Source organism: Oncorhynchus mykiss, chromosome 2, assembly GCF_057628025.1.
Source record: "Oncorhynchus mykiss isolate SJ-2025 chromosome 2, ASM5762802v1, whole genome shotgun sequence".
Classification (NCBI taxonomy): domain Eukaryota; kingdom Metazoa; phylum Chordata; class Actinopteri; order Salmoniformes; family Salmonidae; genus Oncorhynchus; species Oncorhynchus mykiss.
Window position 1 is genome coordinate 31067996 of NC_143023.1, and position 17496 is coordinate 31085491.

General features: G+C 43.2%; 1 protein-coding gene across 1 annotated transcript; it reads left to right on the plus strand.

Annotated features, from left to right (window-relative positions):
- The first annotated feature begins 1237 nt into the window (after positions 1-1237).
- LOC110534719 (protein C-mannosyl-transferase DPY19L1) lies at positions 1238-17404 on the plus strand. Its single transcript, XM_036945736.2, has 22 exons — positions 1238-1975; positions 2277-2301; positions 2450-2537; positions 2727-2864; positions 2961-3081; positions 4356-4449; positions 4592-4649; positions 5123-5214; positions 7393-7492; positions 7997-8074; positions 10027-10113; positions 10231-10290; positions 10549-10629; positions 10819-10920; positions 11292-11363; positions 12279-12358; positions 12516-12540; positions 12892-13011; positions 14666-14840; positions 15073-15172; positions 15265-15390; positions 15684-17404. The coding sequence occupies exons 1-22, from the start codon at positions 1732-1734 to the stop codon at positions 15853-15855; spliced, it is 2238 nt and encodes a 745-aa protein (XP_036801631.1). The 5' UTR covers positions 1238-1731; the 3' UTR covers positions 15856-17404.
- The last annotated feature ends 92 nt before the right edge of the window (positions 17405-17496 follow it).

A 17496-nucleotide genomic window follows, 5' to 3' on the forward strand; every position in this document is an offset into this window, starting at 1 on the left:
ACCCACCGCCCCCGCCGAGAAAGAGCGCACCAAGCCGATGTGTTTGTTTGTGGAGATGGTGAGAAGCTGTCATGATGTCATCACCAGAAGGCAGCTTTTCCCTCTAGTGCTCTCTGTCCCTTTCCAAGCCAAACAGATGAGATCAGATCATCTTTCCTGATGTTCCTGTCTGTGTGACCAGCCACCCTTACTTACTCCACTCCACTGCAGCTTTGGTAACCATGTCTCTGTCCTCGAGGGTTGCCGCGGCCGCAGAGAGGCTCTAAAGATACTCAGTTAATCTGGTCACCTAGCATAAAGGTGGCATCTCTGGTATGACAGCAAATATAGTTCTGCACATTATTGGTCAGTTATTTTATCTGATAACCTTCAACCAAGAATATTTTGTATCTATAGGAAGGCATCTTGATCAGTCCAAGATTAATCTGAAGACGTATAATGAAATAAATACATTTAATTAACCATAATTGAAACATTGTGATCACTACATCAGATTTATTCAAATAAAAAAACTAGAAAGAGCGATAACAAAAAGGTAACACAAAAGTAGCACAAATTACTTAATACTACATGTGTCCAATAAACTCTCATAAAGTAGTAGTGTATATAGTTTTGTAGTCAGCTACTTTTGTGAGATACAGAGGCCATTAGGAATACATTATCAGGTCAGACAGTACATGTGTAGTAAATGGAATTACATTTTGGCTGGTTTAGTGGCAAACCTGACCGTTCTCAATTCATACCTGAAACTGTAGGGACACCTAGTGGTTAAAACCAAGACAAGTGTAAACCAGCAAGCATTGTCTGCTGGTGAAGGGATGCCATTACTGTAGTTTGTCAATTTCTGGAAAATGTAGCAGCATGAGTAATGCAAATGTAAACCTATGCTTTACATTCATAATTTATGGGGAAATATCCTGGGGCTCTGTTCACAAACACAAACAGACCCCACAGAGCCCCAGAACAGCAACACAATTAGACTCAACAAAATCATGAGAAAACAAAAACATAGTTTATTGACACATTGGAAAGAATTAACAAAAAAAACTGCGCAAACTAGAATGCTATTTGGCCCTAAACAGAGAGTACACAGCGGCAGAATGTGACCACTGTGACTGACCCAAATTTAAGGAAAGCCTTGACTAGGTACAGTCTCTGTGAGCATAGCCTTGCTACTGAGAAAGGCCACCGTAGGCAGACCTGGCTCTCAAGAGAAGACAGGATAGGTGCACACTGCCCACAAAATGAGGTGGAAACTAAGCAGCACTTCCTAACCTCCTGCCAAATGTATGACCATATTAGAGATTACACAGATCTGAGGGAAATTACACAGATCCTCAAAGACTTTGGAAATGTTAACATATGTTTCCCATGACAGTAAAGCCCTTAAATTGAATTGAAATTGACAGAGAGAGACAGACAGCGAGAGAGACAGACAGGGGGGGATTCTGCTGTGCCACTGTCGCATTAGGATTATATTTACGTTAGAAAAACAACATTTTGAACTAAAGCGTTCTAGCTACCAACTGACACACATGTATGTGTGTTACCATGGCTACTAACGCATGCAGTCTGTATTAACTCCAGTTGGGGGCGAACATTTCAAAGATTTGTGCAGTGAACACATCATCACTCTAGCAAAATGTGTGGATAGAGCGGTGGATAGAAGGTACCCATCCAGTTACTTCTACAAAACGTATTTCACAGCCGGAGATTTACGATTATGAAAACATGGTCGTAAAAACTAGAAAACAAAACGTGAAGGATCAACCGCCGCAGCCCAACGTCGACGACAGAGACAGGAATCCGTTCGTATCGCCAGGCACCGGGAAAAGTAGACGAGCAGGAAAGGGCACCCCTTTCAACAGCTTGCTTCACAATAAGAATGGACTATTTCCAGGGTTTTCATTCATCAGAAGTAAGCTTGGCCTTACTCCGTCAGCTTTTGTGAAACTCGGAATTACTCTGGTTCTTGGTAAGTGTCACGCAACACATATACAGTACTTAGCTAGCGACCAGTACTGTAACGATGTTGCTAACGTAGCTAGTTAGCTAGCGCTAGCTCAAACAGCATACGACGACAGCTAACGTTACTGAGGTTACTAGGCTGTGCCACGGTCATTGGTGGCTAGCAAATGATGATAGCCAATTTAACGTTACTGTAGTTAGCTAACGGTAATTAAATTATTAACTAGCTGGCTAACTAATATTAGAACAATGATTAAACCCCACAACTTTCTTAATATCATTAACGGTTCTCTGTTTTTTCTTCATAGCTGCTCTGGCTGGGTATTTACATTGGTAAGTTAAGTAACTAACGTTAACCTCAGTCTAACAACAGTTCAGGTCATTGACATGCACTTCCAAGTCTTGAATGTTTCCTGTGTACATTGATTGTAGATAACTAACGTTAGCTAGATATCCTAAAGCCTATTTGTTGTTTCTGTAGGTACCATCTCTCACGCCTCTTTGAAAATGACAGGCACTTCTCACATCTGTCAGGGCTGGAAAAGGAAATGGCATTTCGGACAGAAATGGTAAGTCTTGTGTTGTTGAAAGATGACAGAAGAAGAAACGAATGAAGTAATGATGACCTATTCTATGTGTGTGTGATACTGTGCCTTGCAAAATCTTAGAGCCTTGTTTCTGTAGCAGGCCATGAGCCAATACCTGATAAGGGCTTTTGTGTGAGAATTTAATCAAATTGTTATATGATCCTGTTCTAGGGTTTATACTACTCCTACTTCAAGACCATCATTGAGGCCCCAACCTTTATCAACGGCCTGTATCTGGTCATGAACGATCGGCTTACAGAGTACCCACTGGTTATAAACACACTGAAGAGGTTCAATCTCTATCCAGAGGTAACATTTGTGGAAATGGACATCCTTGGCATTTGATTGGACAACAGACTTTGTTGAGGGTCTTCATGCTGAAATCCTTCCTCCACTGCTCTCTAGGTGGTCCTGGCCAGCTGGTACAGAATCTACACAGATATAATGGAATTCTTTGGACTCCCCACCAAGATGTGTTGGTCCATCAATAGAGGAGAGGGTATGGCTGCAGTGGACGGCTGTGAAGGTACCAATGCTGTCTTGTTTGACCTGAACACACACACACACAACTCTCTAGGCCGGATACAATCAAACCAGCTCTATGGGAAATCATAAAGAAAATTAGCGTTATTCCGGTGCCACCCAGCTGTAGTGGTTCATCTGAAATATTAGTTGTAAAAACCTCATTATTGCTGCATATGAAATTGAAAGTTGGCATAACACCAGTATTCCACTATAGAGAGAGAACTGCTTGAAGACACAAAGCCAATCTGTTTGATTTTAATTTCAACATATATATATATTCCACTGCACTGGATCAATGTTATTTTTCTGAATTGTGGATTTCCAAATGTGTAAGTTAGACTGAATACCAGTTCATTTCAGGAAAATAGAGATCTGTGTCTCCCAAAGGAATGCCATGCAGTTGCTTACCTTATGAATAATTGCAATCTGTGAGGCTATTTCTTGCTTTCGTTGCATTTTAATTGAGCTGCTGCACAAAGGGAAAGCTTTGTTTTAGTTTTTTTCACATAACACATTTCACATGTATCTGGGCCAACTTCAATGAAATCTATGAATAAGGGGAAGGTGTTTTGTAAGGGGGAGGTTGTTCCCCTTTTCTACTTGTTGAACTGTTCTCTTAACTTGTCATTAGCACTTCATAGCATGTTATATGCATATTACTTCTCAGTGTTATATAGTCAAGACTGGAGCAAGTTACACTTCTTTCTAATTAAAGGTGTGAATTATGTGAAAGCACACTCTATGTAGTTTGAAGGTGCTGCTGTACATGTAAGTGCCGCCTGCCTTTTGTTCCTGTTTCCACAAGCTGAGTGCGCAGCAAATTAGAGCAGACTCAGAATAGCCCTTTATCCTCAGCAGTTCTATGGTAGTGAAATGAAAGAAAGCCTCCCACTTCGGGAAAGCATTAAGAAGGCGACTCACTGAAGGCTTCAATATTTCCATTAGCCTATGTCTTTTACTATGAGCGAGCCATGTCAGGTATCAATCAATATTACATCATGGTTTCAAGCATCTTATTTTGAGCCATTCCATCAGTCGACTTAGCATTTTCTGAAAGTAAGTTAATTTGTTTGGTACAGTAATACAACAAGCAAACAATATTCTCACTTTCATTTCTGTCCAGGACTTCAGGCCATGGCCATAGAATAGCATATAGTATTTGAATAGAATCTCTGGTCATGAGAATCAGTGTTTTGAAGTTATGGTCTTTGGCTATTCGAGTTCCTTGCCATTGCCAGTCTCAATCCTAATAGTCTCTCTGTCTGTGTGTGTCAGGTATGGGTGACCCTGCATATTTCTACGTGACCTTTGTGTTCCTCCTCAATGGTCTGATGATGAGTCTGTTCTTCATCTACGGGACCTACCTCAGGTAACTTAACCTTTACCCGCCTTTGATTCTGCAACAGTTGGGCTCAGATTAAGACTTTAAAGTAATTTAGTCACTTTAATGTTCTAACAAAGACTGCTAAAATAAGAAAGGCTGAATTATCCCCCTCCCTTCCCCTCTCTAGTGGCAGTCGGCTTGGGGGTATGGTCACGGTGCTGTGTTTCTTCTTCAACCATGGAGAGGTGAGTGTGTACCGTACAGAACTGTGGAGGTAGACTGGTGAGGGTGGAGATGGGGGATGGATACAATGCAGGCAGCCATCAAAAGGATCTCCGTCTCAGCCAGTATCAGACATGCTGAGTAGTTGCTCTATTGTAATATTCACACCAATCGATACTGACATTTCAATCATACTCTCCTCTCCCCAGTCGCCACCCACTTGTCTCCTTTACCTTCTCAGTCTGTGCTGGTTTCAACGCAGAAGTGTGAATGTATCCAAATCATTATTATAGGAGCATTGGTGCAGTGTGGGTGTAGGATGAAGACTAAATGTACTGGATGAGATTACTGGATGCATTTTTATGTACAAATTGTTTTTCGCAGTTGTCATTGATTGCGTAACGGTACAGAAAAAATCCCCTTCTACGCAGCAATGTGTTGTCGCAAAATAAAGTAGGATTGTGTTTGTTTGTATGTGTGTGTTTCTGTGTCGCAGAGCACCCGGGTCATGTGGACTCCGCCCCTGAGGGAGAGCTTCTCCTATCCCTTCCTGGTCCTGCAGATGTTACTCCTCACCCACATCCTCCGGTAACTCACCATCCCTATTTCCTTTCGCCTTCCTTTCTCTCCTTCTCTTTTCAATACGCTCTGGCTGCCTCTTCATGTGCTAGTGATATGTAATGTAAAGCAGCGATTCTCAACTGGTGCTGGCTAGAGGTCGAACGACTGATTTTCAATACCGATTATTGGAGAACCAAAAAAAAGTCGATACCGATTCATCGGCCGATTTGTATATATTTTTGGAATAATGACAATTACAACAACACTGAATGAGCACTTTTAAATAAATAAAAACACAGTGTTTGATAATAAAGTAAAAGTGCAATATGTGCCATGTAAAAATATTCAATATTCCCAGTTAAGAAGTTTTAGGTTGTAGTTATTATAGGAATTATGGCGCGTCAACTATTTCTCTATACCATTTGTATTTCATATACCTTTTGACTATTGGATGTTCTAATAGGCACTAAAGTTTTGCCAGCCTAATCTCAGGAGTTGATAGGCTTGAAGTCATAAACAGCGCTGTGTATTAAGCATTGCTAAGAGCTGCTGGCAAACGCAGTAAAGTTTGAATGAATGCTTACGAGCCTGCTGCCATCTACCACCACTCAGTCAGACTGCTCTATCAAATATCAAATCATAGACTATAATATAATGAACACAGAAATACGAGCCTTTGGTCATTAATATGGTCAAATCCGGAAACTATCATTTCGAAATCAAAAAGTTTATTCTTTCAGTGAAATACGGAACAGTTCTGTATTTTATTGAATGGGTGGAAAACCTAAGTCTAAATATTGCTGTTACATTGCACAACCTTCAATGTTATGTCATAATTATGTAAAATTCTGGCAAATTAGTTCGCAACGAGCCAGGTGGCCCAAACTGTTGCATATACCCTGACTCAGCGTGCAATAAACGCAAGATTGATTTTAAGAAAGGCATTGTTTATGGTTAGGTACATTCGTGCAACGATTGTGCTTTTTTCGTGAATACACATTTGTTAAATCATCCCCCGTTTGGCGAAGTAGGCTGTGATTCGATGATAAATTAACGGGGACAGCATTGATTATATGCAAAGCAGTACAAGCTAGTTAACCTAGTAATATCATCGACCATGTGTAGTTAACTAGTGATTATGTGAATATTGATTTAAACAATTTTTTTTATAAGATAAGTTTAATGCTAGCTAGCAACTTACCGTGGCTCCTTGCTACACTCGCGTAACAGGTGGTCAGCCTGCCACGCAGTTTCCTCATGGAATACAATGTAATCAGCCATAATCGGCGTCCAAAAATGCGGATTACCGATTGTTGTGAACTTGAAATCGGCCCTAATTAATCGGCCGTGCTGATTAATCGGTCGACATCTAGTGCTGGCCGTCTCCAACAAATTTTGGTTGTAGGTTTTTGATAGTTTGCGGCTGTCTGAGTAAATTGTATTTATTTTTGCATTAAAAAATACTCCAGTCTGAACTTAAACCAGGTAGATAGTGGGTAGAAATGATAATGTACTTACATGTTTTTATAATTTAATCCCTGAACACCTTTTCTTAAATCACAATATTTCAATATAGAGCTATTAGCAGCACTATCTTGGTTGATTTTTGTGATCTCAAGCCAGTGAGGTGACTTTATTAACATTCTTCATCAAGAATATGTGCAAAGTGTTATTATTGACAATGAAAGAGGTGGCTGTGAATGTTCTTCCCTTGTCATATAATTGCTACATTAACTATCAATATACCATTCTTTTTTTTTTTTTCAATATTGGATTTTGGCGATTCTTTATCGCGATGCGAATATTGATTCGCGACTGAGACAACCTAGTTCAATTTGGATCCCGAGGGAAAACCATTGGAGAACCACTGATGTAGATTATAATGAGAGTTCTGCAATTGTTATGATCTCAATTCATTGTGGTCCAGATATCTGGTTTGTAAAGCCTGATGTTGGCAATACCAAGGTTGTTGGTTCCGTTCCCGCATTGATCACATTTTGTATTCAGTCTAATTCACTTGGAGTCAAAGTCTCTGCTATTCGACCCCTTTAACTTGTTCTCTAAAGCTGTCAGTGTGAGTGGAGGGCTTGGTGACTGATACATTCTATTTAGAGGCAGCCTGAATGGGAGTGTTAGTGGAGGCATGTGTCGATGGATGTCCTTACCTCTTGCCTCCTGCCCTTTTCCACATCTATCTCTCCAAAGGACACGCAACCCCAGCAGAAAGGCCATGTGGGCGTTGGCCATCTCCAATTTGTGCTTCATGCTGCCCTGGCAGTTTGCCCAGTTTGTGCTGCTTACCCAGGTAAGAGAAAAAGAGGGAGAGATAAATATAGAGAAGGGTGGAGGCTGTGAGAGGAGTGGAGAAGAGGAAGACAGAGTGAGGAAGAGATGGGGATAGAGTGAAGAAGGGAGGCTGTGAGAGAAAGGGAGAAGAGTAAACTGGTAAAGGGACATTGTAAGAGATGGAGAAGACGGAGGGAGGGTGTGAGACAGATGGAGAAAAAGACTGGAGGAGGTGGGGAGGTAGACAAAAGCGTTGAAGGTTAGTCTCACACAAACAGGATCTGCTGGCATCTTTGCTTAGCAACAGCTTTGCTATCAGTCTGGCTAGATTATTATAGCAAGTGTCCCTCTGCTAGCTAATTAGAGCATTATATATGGAGATTTTACCACAAACTGTAATCTAAGTACTTATAACATCAATGTGTTGTGCTCGAAAATAAGCATGCACCCTTTATTGCAATCATTTCAAGGTTGTTGTATACACTACTTATTGCTTGTGTTTACACTTGACTACTTGTTTCAGGTGGCCTCGCTCTTTGCCTCGTACATCCTGGGATACATAAGCCCCACCAAAATGCAGTCCCTCCTAGTGACACACATGGTAAATGTCTTTTCTGGTTCCTAACTAACCTGTACTTGTGGGCGTGCATCGTAAAACAGGGCTGTGGGTTTCTGTGTGCGTTTTGGTCCGTAGCTACATTACTCCTCTCCACCACAGTTCCAGTTCTCCTAATCCTCTAAGCAACACCGGCTGTTAGTGTGGATAGCGTAAGGAGCTGGGGAGATAAGAGAAGAGGCCCTTTGTATTAAGATGATGCTGGAAATTTGTAGGAGGAGAGAAGAAAGGACATTTATTTATTTATTTATCTGTTATTTTACCAGGTAAGTTGACTGAACACGTTCTCATTTGCAGCAACGACCTGGGGAATAGTTACAGGGGAGAGGAGGGGGATGAATGAGCCAATTGTAAACTGGGGATTATTAGGTGACCGTGATGGTTTGAGGGTCAGATTGGGAATTTAGCCAGGACACCGGGGTTAACACCCCTACTCTTATGATAAGTGCCATGGGATCTTTAATGAGGCGGCAGGGTAGCCTAGTAGTTAGAGCGTTGGACTAGTAACCGGAAGGTTGCAAGTTCAAACCCTCGAGCTGACAAGGTACAAATCTGTCGTTCTGCCCCTGAACAGGCAGTTCATTGAAAATAAGAATTTGTTCTTAACTGACTTGCCTAGTTAAATAAAGGTAAAATAATAAAAAAAATGATCTCAGAGAGGTCACCCGTTTAACGTCCTATCCGAAAGACGGCAGTGTCAACTGGGGCATTGGGATATTTTTTTTAGACCAGAGGACACGCCTCCTACTGGCTGTCCAACACCACTTCCAGCAGCATCTGGTCTCCCATCCAGGAACTGACCAGGACCAATCCTGCTTAGCTTCAGAAGCAAGCCAGCAGTGGTATGCAGGGACATATGGCGGTGAATAATTTATCCGCCTGGCAAGAAGTGGCAGCGTGAAGAAAACTGGGACACACACAGGCTTGTGTCCTCGACGACTTACAGCATTTTTAAGCCCACTTTGGCTGTAATAAGTTTGGTGTGCGTGTCAATGTGCCATGACAACAGTAAAAAAATATATGTATACTTTCACACACAACTCTTTTGATAGTCCCAGTCGGTATTAGATTGAATGTTGCAGCCCTGCCCACCTGTGGGGGAAAACAACCTGTGGTTGCCTAGGTTACCCCATTGGCTCACAGCTGAAACGTAACCTTTTTCAAATGCTATTTCCTTGTTGTCAACCTGCTTTAGTCAATTACAAAACTACATTTAAAAAAGTACAACATGTCCAAAGATTACTTTTCAAAATTGCCTGCTCCTGAGTGTTCTCACTACTTAGAGAAATGTATTGTAGAGTTGCCTCAATGCTGTTTTCATGAGGGTGCTAACAGCCACGTGAGTGCTACCGACCAGAACATTAAGCTAGCCAACCAAGACCAACAACACAAACGGACTATAACAGATTATACAGCTACAAGTAGTAGCATTATGACTGTGACTGAAGGCTTCACGTTTTCTGTTGGGGTTAGTGGCGTTACAAACGGACTCTACTAAACAAGTTAAATGTCTTTGAATGTGATAATGTTTTCCACACACATACTGTAGCTAATGATGTAAAATGATTTAAATATTCCAGTGTATATAAGCCACATGCTAACTTGGACACTGGGTCGCCATATTTCCCACTGTCCTACACCGAATAGCCTGAAGCCATAGGGCTCTTCATGCTCTATTTCCCTATGTGGATGCATTGTGAACCGCTGGGATTTTTGACCTGGTTACATGTACATTGAACAACACAGCAGGTTTTCTGCATTTCTTTTTCTGTTTAACAAATCTATGACGAAGTTTACAATCTTACACTTGAGGTCAATGGGAAAGAATGTTTGTTTTCCACAATTTGTAGGCGTGGCCAAGGGGAATTCCTTATTATTATGTGAATATCGACTCTGACTATGTCACCAAACTTCTTTCCACCCCACTCCATCTCCAGATAACACTTGCCGTGTGCTTTGTTCTGATGTTTGGAAACTCCATGCTGCTGACATCATTCTACGCCTCCTCACTGGTCTCCATTTGGGTGAGCTGGACTAGCACTCTCCTCATGCTTTCAATGTGTAGAGGATGTCTTTTATGTTAAGCATGGTGTGATGTTGAAAATGGTATGGTGTTGAAATCAGTTCCTTCCTGGTTGCAGGGAATAATTGCCCTGCGGGACAAATTTGCAGAAACCTTCAAACCTGGCCTCATCACATGGGTAAGAGGTGTGTGTGTGGACATGTTTACTATACTTGTGGGGACCAGAAGTCCCAACAAGTATAGTAAACAATCAAAAACTGGGGACATTTTGCCGGTCCCCACGAGGACAAAAATTATATTTCTAGAGGGGTTAGAATTAGTGTTAAGGTTAGGGAAAATATGATTTTGAATGGGAATCAATTGTGTGTCCCCACAATGTTAGTAAAAGAAGACTGCGTCTGTCTGTCTCCTGGTTGACTTGTCTGTCTGCTCTCAGGTCATGCAGGGCCTGGTATGTGTTGTCTCCACGGTCATTCTCAAGTTCATGCTGTCAGCTGTCTTTGGAGCCTCTGATGATGTAAGTCTTTGAAAATAGCCCTGTGCATTTGAAACAAAATGCCTTACATTTTGGTGCCTTTTCTGGCAGAATCACTGCATTTTGAAACAAGCCATCACTCAAAAGTATGATAGTAATTAAAGTAAATAGAAATATGCTGTATTTCTGTATTTGAAGTTGCATCTACTTTTACAACAATTTCTCTCCCAGGCTCACATCAGTAGCTTAATAAAGTCCAAGTTTACCAGCTACAAGGACTTTGACACCATGATGTATACCTGTGCTGCTGAGTTTGACTTCATGGAAATTGAGGTATGAAAGACACTTGGCCGTATTTGGCATAGCAACATGGCACTAGTGTTAGAAGGCATCCTTTCATAGTATTTATTTTATTTTACATTTATTTAACTAGGAAAGTCCGTTAAGAACACATTTTCATTTTCAATGACGGTCTAGGAACAGTGGGTTAACTGCCTTGTTCAGGGACAGAACAACATCTTTTTTTACCTTGTCAGCTCGGGGATTCAATCTTGAAACCTTTCGGTTACTAGTCCAACGCTCTAACCACTAGGCTACCTGCCGTCCCATTTGGCAGCTCATTTTGTAAAGGTCATGTGTGGTATGTGTCAGAAATAAATGTTTTTCTCCAGTCGATCTGACGTGTATAACATTGCTCTTCTCAGACCCCACTGCGCTACATCAAGACACTGCTGCTTCCCATCAACATGCTGGTGGTTGCTGTCATAGCAGGACGGGTAAGACTTAATTTGTGTGCCATACACCAGGCACTCCACACAATCCACTGTGAACAAGTGAACAAGGCAGGCATCCTTGAAATGTCATTTCTCCCGTTCTGCTTTTGACATGCCTGTTGAGCTCAATTTGTCATATTTGAGGCAGGCTTGAGAAATGGCAAGATAATTATGTTCCAAAAATATTCAAGAATCTCCTCGAGCGTGTCCAAATGTGTCAGTTTGATCTAATTGTGTGTCAAATGCAGAATTAATAAGACAAGTGCGGGCCTCCCGAGTGGCACAGCGGTCAAAGGCACTACAGTGCTTGAGTCGTCATTTCAGATCCGGGTTTGATCCCGGGCTATGTCACAGCCGGCGGCGACCGGGAGTCCCATGAGGCGACGCACTATTGTCCTAGCGACATCCGGTTAGGGGAGGGTTTGGCCAGCAGGATGTCCTTGTCCCATCGCACTCTAGCGACTCCTTGTTGCGGGCCAGATGCATGCACGCTGACATGGTCGCCAGTTGTACGGAATTTCCTCCAACACATTGGTGTGGCTGGCTTCTGGGTTATGCGAAGCAGTGCGGCTTGGCAGGGTTGTGTTTCGGAGGGCACGTGGCTCTCGACCTTCACTTCTCCCGAGACTACAAGACTAACTACCAATTTAGATATCAAGAGATTGGGGAGATAAAGGGGTAATAAAAAATAACGTGCCATTTTGATTCTGCTTGACTTGCTTTGCTAGTGAAGAAATGGAGGGCTTCTAAATAGTGATACTGGTAGAAATGATAATGGTTAATTGTTTGCTGTGAATATGCTCACTGTTAGCATATAATAGAAGGCGGAATCATCCTGGTCAACGTTATAACCCTTCTAAGGTTTGTCTTTCTTTTTCTTTTTTTTGTGACACTGTTTGTCCCTTCTACTCTGTACAGACCATCCAGGATGTTGTGAGGTTCCTGAGGGAAGGAGAGAAGTATTCTGTCAAACCTGAAGACGATGATGACGATGAACAGTGAGTATATTTCCCTCTGTCCTCTGTTGTAAAACTCACCCTCATAACAGCACAAGTCAAGGCAAACTTCCATGTGCATTTTGCCCATTCATTCTTATAAAGACAACACAACTTGACATTTTGACAACTCATAACTTTTTTTTCACATTTTTCACAGCCCAGAAATGTTGGCAAAAGGAGAGGTAAGTAAGCATCCTGATTTCCCTGAATGTTACTGCTGTATACACCGTGCCCGAGTCTCCTCACGCCATATGATTCAAGCCTTCTTTTTTTTCCTTAAATGTGGTAATGTTCATCTGCTTCAGCTACAATAGTAATGATCGTCATAACCTGCATACAGAGGCAATTTTCTCCTGCCAGTTAAATTGCTCGCTTTATCACCAGTTCTAGCTCTAACCATTTATTTCTCTCACTTCCTCCATCCATCCATCCCTCCCCCAATCTTGTTCTCTCCCTGTGCCCTTCAACCCTCATTCTCTACCTGGGTTCTTTCTCTCTCTCTATTTATCTCTCTTTCTCTGTCATGGTGTAAGCTGGTGTACCATAGCCTACAGTTGATAGCGTTTGTAGTGCTGGCAATGCTCATCATGCGTCTCAAGCTCTTCCTCACGCCCCACATGTGCATCATGGCCTCCTTGATCTGCTCCAAACAGGTCAGTCCCCGACGCCATTCAACATGACACGACGCCACTCAACATGACACGACGCCACTCAACATGACACGACGCCACTCAACATGACACGACATGACACGACGCCACTCAACATGACACGACATGACACGACGCCACTCAACATGACGCCACTCAACATGACACGACGCCACTCAACATGACATGACACGACGCCACTCAACATGACACGACACGACATGACACGACGCCACTCAACATGACACAACATGACACGACGCCACTCGACATGACACGACACGACGCCACTCGACATGACACGACATGACACCACTCAACATGACACGACATGACACGACGCCACTCGACATGACACAACATGACACGACACGACGCCACTCAACATGACACGACATGACACGACGCCACTCAACATGACACGACACGACGCCACTCGACATGACACGACGCCTACATAGCCTACAGTTGATAGCGTTTGTAGTGCTGGCGATGCTCATCATGCGTCTCAAGCTCTTCCTCACGCCCCACATGTGCATCATGGCCTCCTTGATCTGCTCCAAACAGGTCAGTCCCCGACGCCATTCAACATGACACGACGCCACTCAACATGACATGACACGACGCCACTCAACATGACGCCACTCAACATGACACGACGCCTCTCAACATGATACGACATGACACGACGCCACTCAACATGACACGACGCCACTCAACATGACACGACATGACGCCACTCAACATGACACGACATGACACGACGCCACTCAACATGACACGACGCCACTCAACATGACACGACATGACACGACGCCACTCAACATGACATGACACGACGCCACTCAACATGACACGACACGACGCCTCTCGACATGACACGACGCCACTCGACATGACACGACGCCACTCGACATGACACGACGCCACTCGACATGACACGACATTACACGACGCCACTCGACATGACACAACATGACACGACACGACGCCACTCAACATGACACGACGCCACTCAACATGACACGACGCCACTCGACATGACACGACGCCACTCGACATGACACGACGCCACTCGACATGACACAACATGACACGACGCCACTCGACATGACACGACGCCACTCGACATGACACGACGCCACTCAACATGACACGACGCCACTCGACATGACACGACGCCACTCGACATGACACGACGCCACTCGACATGACACAACATGACACGACGCCACTCGACATGACACGACGCCACTCGACATGACACGACGCCACTCGACATGACACGACGCCACTCAACATGACACGACGCCACTCGACATGACACAACATGACACGACACGACGCCACACAACATGACACAACATGACACGACACGACGCCACTCAACATGACACGACATGACACGACGCCACACAACATGACACAACATGACACGACGCCACTCAACATGACACGACGCCACTCGACATGACACGACGCCACTCGACATGACACAACATGACACGACATGACACGACGCCACTCATCATGACACAAGAGTACATAACGTACCAAAGATGGATCACAACACCACTACCACTAGAGACCTCCATCACAGACGCACTACAGACCAATGTTCTCATTGATGCTCATGTGTTGTCTGTCTGTGTGTCAGTTGTTTGGCTGGATAGGGGAGAAGTTCAAGCTCCACGTGATGGTGTTTGGCATCCTGTCCATCATGGCCATGCAGGGTGCGGCCAACCTGCAGGCCCAGTGGGGCATCATGGGAGAATTCAGCAACCTACCCCAGGAGCAGCTGCTGGACTGGATCAGAGACAACACACCGCCCAGTAAGTAATGTCTTCATCCTACCTCTGAAACCAGAGGCTCGAGATAAACAAATAATTCTAAATGGTATCCTTCGTTATGGAATTGACTGATCTGACTAGGTGGGATTGGTGAAAGCAATTGGCTGGTAACCTAACTCTCAGGTATCCAGTTCCCTTTCAGATCAGTGATCATGACCCATGCCTCTGTGGACTATTCTCTTAGATGTACTGTTTTGTTTTGTGTGTGGTGCAGACTCTGTGTTTGCTGGAGCCATGCCCACCATGGCCAGTGTGAAGCTGTCAGCCGGCCGGCCCATCGTCAACCACCCACATTACGAGGACGCTGGACTGAGGTGTGGACAGAACATTGATACTTCTGTACTCGCTATGTGCTAGGCTAACACCAATTCAGCGTTGTCTAAACGTTGTTGTCTGTTCCACTCAGGGAGAGGACTAAGCTGGTGTATGCCATGTATAGCCGCAAGTCTGCCGAGGTGGTGAAGAGGAACCTGATGCAGATGGAGGTGGACTACTTTGTCCTGGAGGACTCGTGGTGCACCCGGCGCTCCAGGTAACCCTGGGTGGCCTTCCCGTCAGTAACCAACTGCTGTTTACACTGTCATTTGTTCTTGTGACATTGTCAACAAGTCATTCCAGTCAGTACAGGGCATTTTTCCAACTCACTCAGAAATGACTCTGAATTGAACTGAGCCCAATTCTGCTGCCAAGTGACCTTTTGAACAATCTGTTTCGCAGTCCGTTAATCACACAATGTTTTGGTTCAGTTTGTTTCTTTGCTGAAATATTTTCTCTTTCTCTGCCCCTTTCTCTTTCTCCCTTCCTGGCTTTCTCTGTGCTCTCCAGGCCTGGCTGCAGTATGCCTGAGATCTGGGATGTGGAGGACCCTCAGAATGCTGGGAAAGTCCCCCTCTGTACTCTCATGTCCAGGGACTCCAGGCCCCACTTTGCCACCGTTTTTCACAACAACGTTTACAAAGTTCTAAAAGTTCCCAAAGCAGCTAAAGAGCTCAGATAACAGCAGGGTTGGCCTGTTTTTGGTGCTACCGTCTAGTATTTCCACCAGCCTGGTGCGTGTTTTTATATAGTTCCCTTTCCTGTTGGTCTGTCTCCTTTGGAGGTGCCACAGCTGCGTTTTACGTCTCCCTTTTTGAGGCTCTGTTAGAGCAGTGGACTGACGTGATGGGCTAGATAAGAGTCCCCACTTGTGTTGTGTAAGCATTTCATTTTATGCGAGGTTATACTAAAAGTTGTTCTTAAAGATAGACATGCATTTTATTTGTGTGTATTAGTACATTTTGGATGTCGGGCATATTTAGTTTTTGTACTTTTATGCCCTTTTTGCATATTAAGAATTGTCATTATTTAGTGTAATTTTTTTGATTCAGTGATGTGTGTAATAATTTTGTTATTTGCCAAAGCAAAGTGTAGTTAGTATAACTACTAGTGTTACAGCTGCAAGTGTCAGCTTAATGTAGCACACCTGAAATGTCCTTTTTAAGAGAAGCGGAATATGATAATCTGCAAACAGATTTTTCCCAACAACCTATTGCAACTTGTAGCAGTGCATTATTTTAAGCATTAGCGTAATGACCTACCACCATATATCAGTGGTTTAGGACCCTGTATTGACATACAGAAAACACTAGGCATCTTTTTGGAGTTGTTAAAGTCATGCCAATTTAGCGTCATTGCTTTGTAGTCCACCACAGGAAGTTACGTCATTCATTTGTAGCCTTTTTTTGCACCTCAGTGGCCTTTGCACATGTCACAACAGCAACATAATTGAATTCAACAATGTATTATGACAACAACAAAACCATTTAGTTTAATGATTTGAGTTGTAATGTGGTTACTTCCCCATTTTATTTTGGGGATATAGCTGTGAAAGACTACGCCACTCTGGACTCCACTTTGCACTGGTGTGCTCTACTCTCTTAAAACCACTTTCCCCTTTTGTTCATGCAGCTCTGAGTTGTGACTGTGAAAGTCCCTTTGCCACTCTGAGGTCAAGGGTCAAACAGGAGAGTGCTCCAGAGCTCCACTTAACTGGAGTGTCGTTCTCATTATCCCTGTGACTCATTCTGCCTTTTTACCAGTGTGGCTTTGAAGTTACTTAACAACCCCAGTGTAATCATTCCAGTGTAAAAGCTACAGTATTGTTGGGTACAAATCATCTCACCAATACAGGTGAGGCATTTTAGCAATAAGCTGTTCGTTACTCAGACTTGAAGGTTTCTACATATTATACAACATTCATCAATTGTAATAGTTTCAAGCAGCGTTTTCAATTAAATGCAAGAAGTTTATTTCAATGTATTCTGCTATTTCTGTGACTGTTCATGAATAGCACAGCAAGTCTTTTATGCTAAGTTTATTTTTGGTTATGTCCAAGATATACAGTAAGGTACTGAAGTAATCTTGAAAGCAAAATGCCTGTTTATAGTGGTGGAGCGGTGACCACACAATTTGAAATATTTTGACATCAACATTTCTTGTGACAGGCCTAGCTTTGTCTAATGCTTGTTGATTTCATCTGTATTTTGAAAATAAAATGTTTATCAGCATCTTTCTCTTGTTTTTGATTAACAGTGAAACCAATGGGAGTTTTTGCTGGTTGATCATTTTAAGAGAATTGGATATTAAATTCATGAAATGG